This window comes from Lycorma delicatula, chromosome 8 (genome assembly GCF_047948215.1).
Source record: "Lycorma delicatula isolate Av1 chromosome 8, ASM4794821v1, whole genome shotgun sequence".
NCBI classification, from domain to species: domain Eukaryota; kingdom Metazoa; phylum Arthropoda; class Insecta; order Hemiptera; family Fulgoridae; genus Lycorma; species Lycorma delicatula.
In genome coordinates this window covers 36712099-36714439 of record NC_134462.1, presented here as the reverse complement: position 1 = coordinate 36714439, position 2341 = coordinate 36712099, and the positions used below count along the sequence as shown (strand labels likewise).

The window sequence follows — 2341 nt, the reverse complement described above, 5'->3', positions numbered from 1 at the left end:
TGATCGTTATTCTAAGCGATTTTCAAGAGAGTGACAACATTAAAAACAAATAACTATCTCCAATTTTTCCCGTAAGTTGGCTCCAATTTCAAAAAGTTAACATTCAGTGTTAAAAAAGTGTTATTGTTTAGTTCAGTATATTTTGATTCGGGTTAAAAAAACATTGTTTCATTAAAAAAAAAACTGGTTTATTTGAATAATTTTCTTAAATCTATGAGTGAAAGTAATTTTATATCAGAATAACTTCAAGTAATTTATAATTTCGTTAAAGTAATTCAACATCAATCAAGCGGTGATGATAAAAATGGAATTTCTTCTTTTTTTTTGCCTCATTGTTTAATTTATAATCGGTTACAATTTATCTGAACTATAAGTAAGTTTGAATATGAAAAAAAAAATGGCATGCAGAGAAGGTTTCTGTTGAAATCCCTCGTTCAATGTATTTTTTTACACAATTCTTAATCAGTATACATCATCTGTAATCTTAATCAGTATTCATAAATATATATTAACATAAATAACTACATACAAAGATGACCCCAATAACATTTATCAAGTTTAAAACATAAAAAGCAAAGAAAATACAAAAATAAATGTTATTAATCACATAAAGAACAACTAATCTAACAAACAGACAGCTGCTGAGGTGGTCAAGTCGGTGGCGGCATATGCTGGCTGCATGGAAGCGGATTTGCGAGTTACATCCTTGGGGCCGGCTTACGGAGGATCGCAGAATGCCACGATAATGGTGCCTGGGTTTGTGGCGCGTAGGTTATCCGATGTTCAGAGGATACAGATAGGCTGGATTAATTGCAGAGTGTGCCGGAGGGAGGAAACATTGAGGTGTTTCAGGTGTGGAGAGAATGGCCATATGGCTGCGAAGTGCGGAGGGCCAGACCGGTCTAGACTATGTTTTAGATGTAATGGAAAGGGCCATAAGAGTAGTGGATGTCGGCAGCAGCAAGTTATTACAGAGATCAAAGGAAAACCACGTGTCGGAGGGGGTGGTAAGGGCTGCAGTGGTGGGAAATCCGCATGTTAATGCGAGTTTTTCAATTTAATGCGAACAGGAGTAGCAGGGCTATGGATGCCTGCTGGGAAATAGCTGTCCGACGGGGTTGTGAAATTATATTACTGAGTGAGCCGGATCGAAGAACAATCGTCGATGACAGATGGGTGGTGTCGGCTGATTCCAGTGCGGCTATACTGGTCTCCTGTGGTACAGCAGCAGTACATAATAAGGGCGCAGGACCCGGCTATGTATGGGTGGAACTGGCAAGGATGGTGATGTTTAGTGTATATTTGTCGCCTAACTCTGACTTTTTAGTTTATGCGAGAATGGTTGATGATTTGGTGGAGGAAATTGCCAGATGGAGGTCGAAAATCGTCGTGGTGAGCGGAGATTTTAATGTTAAGGTTCGGAGTTGGGGATCAGCCATCGATGATCGAAGAGGCAGACTTCTTGAGGATGCTATGGCTTCAGTGGACCTTCAGTGCGTCAATCGAAGGGGCGAAATGACGTTCGAGAGTGGAGGAGTGGGGATTTTTGTCCCAGATCTGACATTTGTGAACATGAGAGGCTTGCAGAGGTTGTTGGGATGGCAAGTGTTGGGGGAGGAGACTCTCAGTGATCACAGGCTAATAACTTTTGAAATTGGCGATGTTATCCAGGAAGAACGGCCAGGCACCAGGAGCGTGAGGTTTCATTCAGGCAGTGTCGCGCAGTTCAGGGCGGCTATTGATTTTGAACTTGGCTGTAGCAAAGACACGGATTTGAATGAGCTGACAGACACAGTTTTCAGGGTGGGAGCGGAAACGGGTGTAATTAAGGAAGTGACTGCAGGGCGTGCAGGGGTAAATTGGTGGACTCCCGAACTCGCCAAATTGAGAAGAAGATGTGTGATGAGTAGGCACTGCCTCAAGCGAACGCAGAGGCCGGGTGAGAACATCGAAGAGGAGCTCGGAAGGTTACGGCTTGCTAGACGGGACTTTCGTGGAGCAACTGCGTCCAAAAAATGCAAGAGGCAGTAATTGTGTGATGCTGTGGAAATTGATTCGTGGGGTGATGCCTATCGTATCGTCACAAAAAAGATTGGAAGACGGCTGCCACTCCTCACCGACGATGAACTGCGGAAAGGCGTTGATGAACTGTTTCCGAAAGGAGTGGACTTTCAAAGGGAGGAAATTGTGGTGGAATCAATGGTTCCATTCTCGCTGCAAGACCTGAGTGAGGCGACTAAGTTGATTAAAGGCGGCAAGAGTCCTGGGCCGGATGGAATCCCCCCGGAGGTCGTAAAAATTGTGGCTGAGACGGTGCCTGGTGTGGTATTGCGAGCAATGA

The 2341-nt window shown here is 43.7% G+C and overlaps 1 protein-coding gene across 1 annotated transcript; it reads left to right on the top strand.

The window, feature by feature from the left end:
• Window positions 1–1083: 1083 nt before the first annotated feature.
• LOC142329209 (uncharacterized) lies at window positions 1084–2031 on the top strand. Its single transcript, XM_075373609.1, has one exon. It carries the CDS (start codon window positions 1084–1086, stop codon window positions 2029–2031), a length of 948 nt encoding a protein of 315 aa, XP_075229724.1.
• The last annotated feature ends 310 nt before the right edge of the window (window positions 2032–2341 follow it).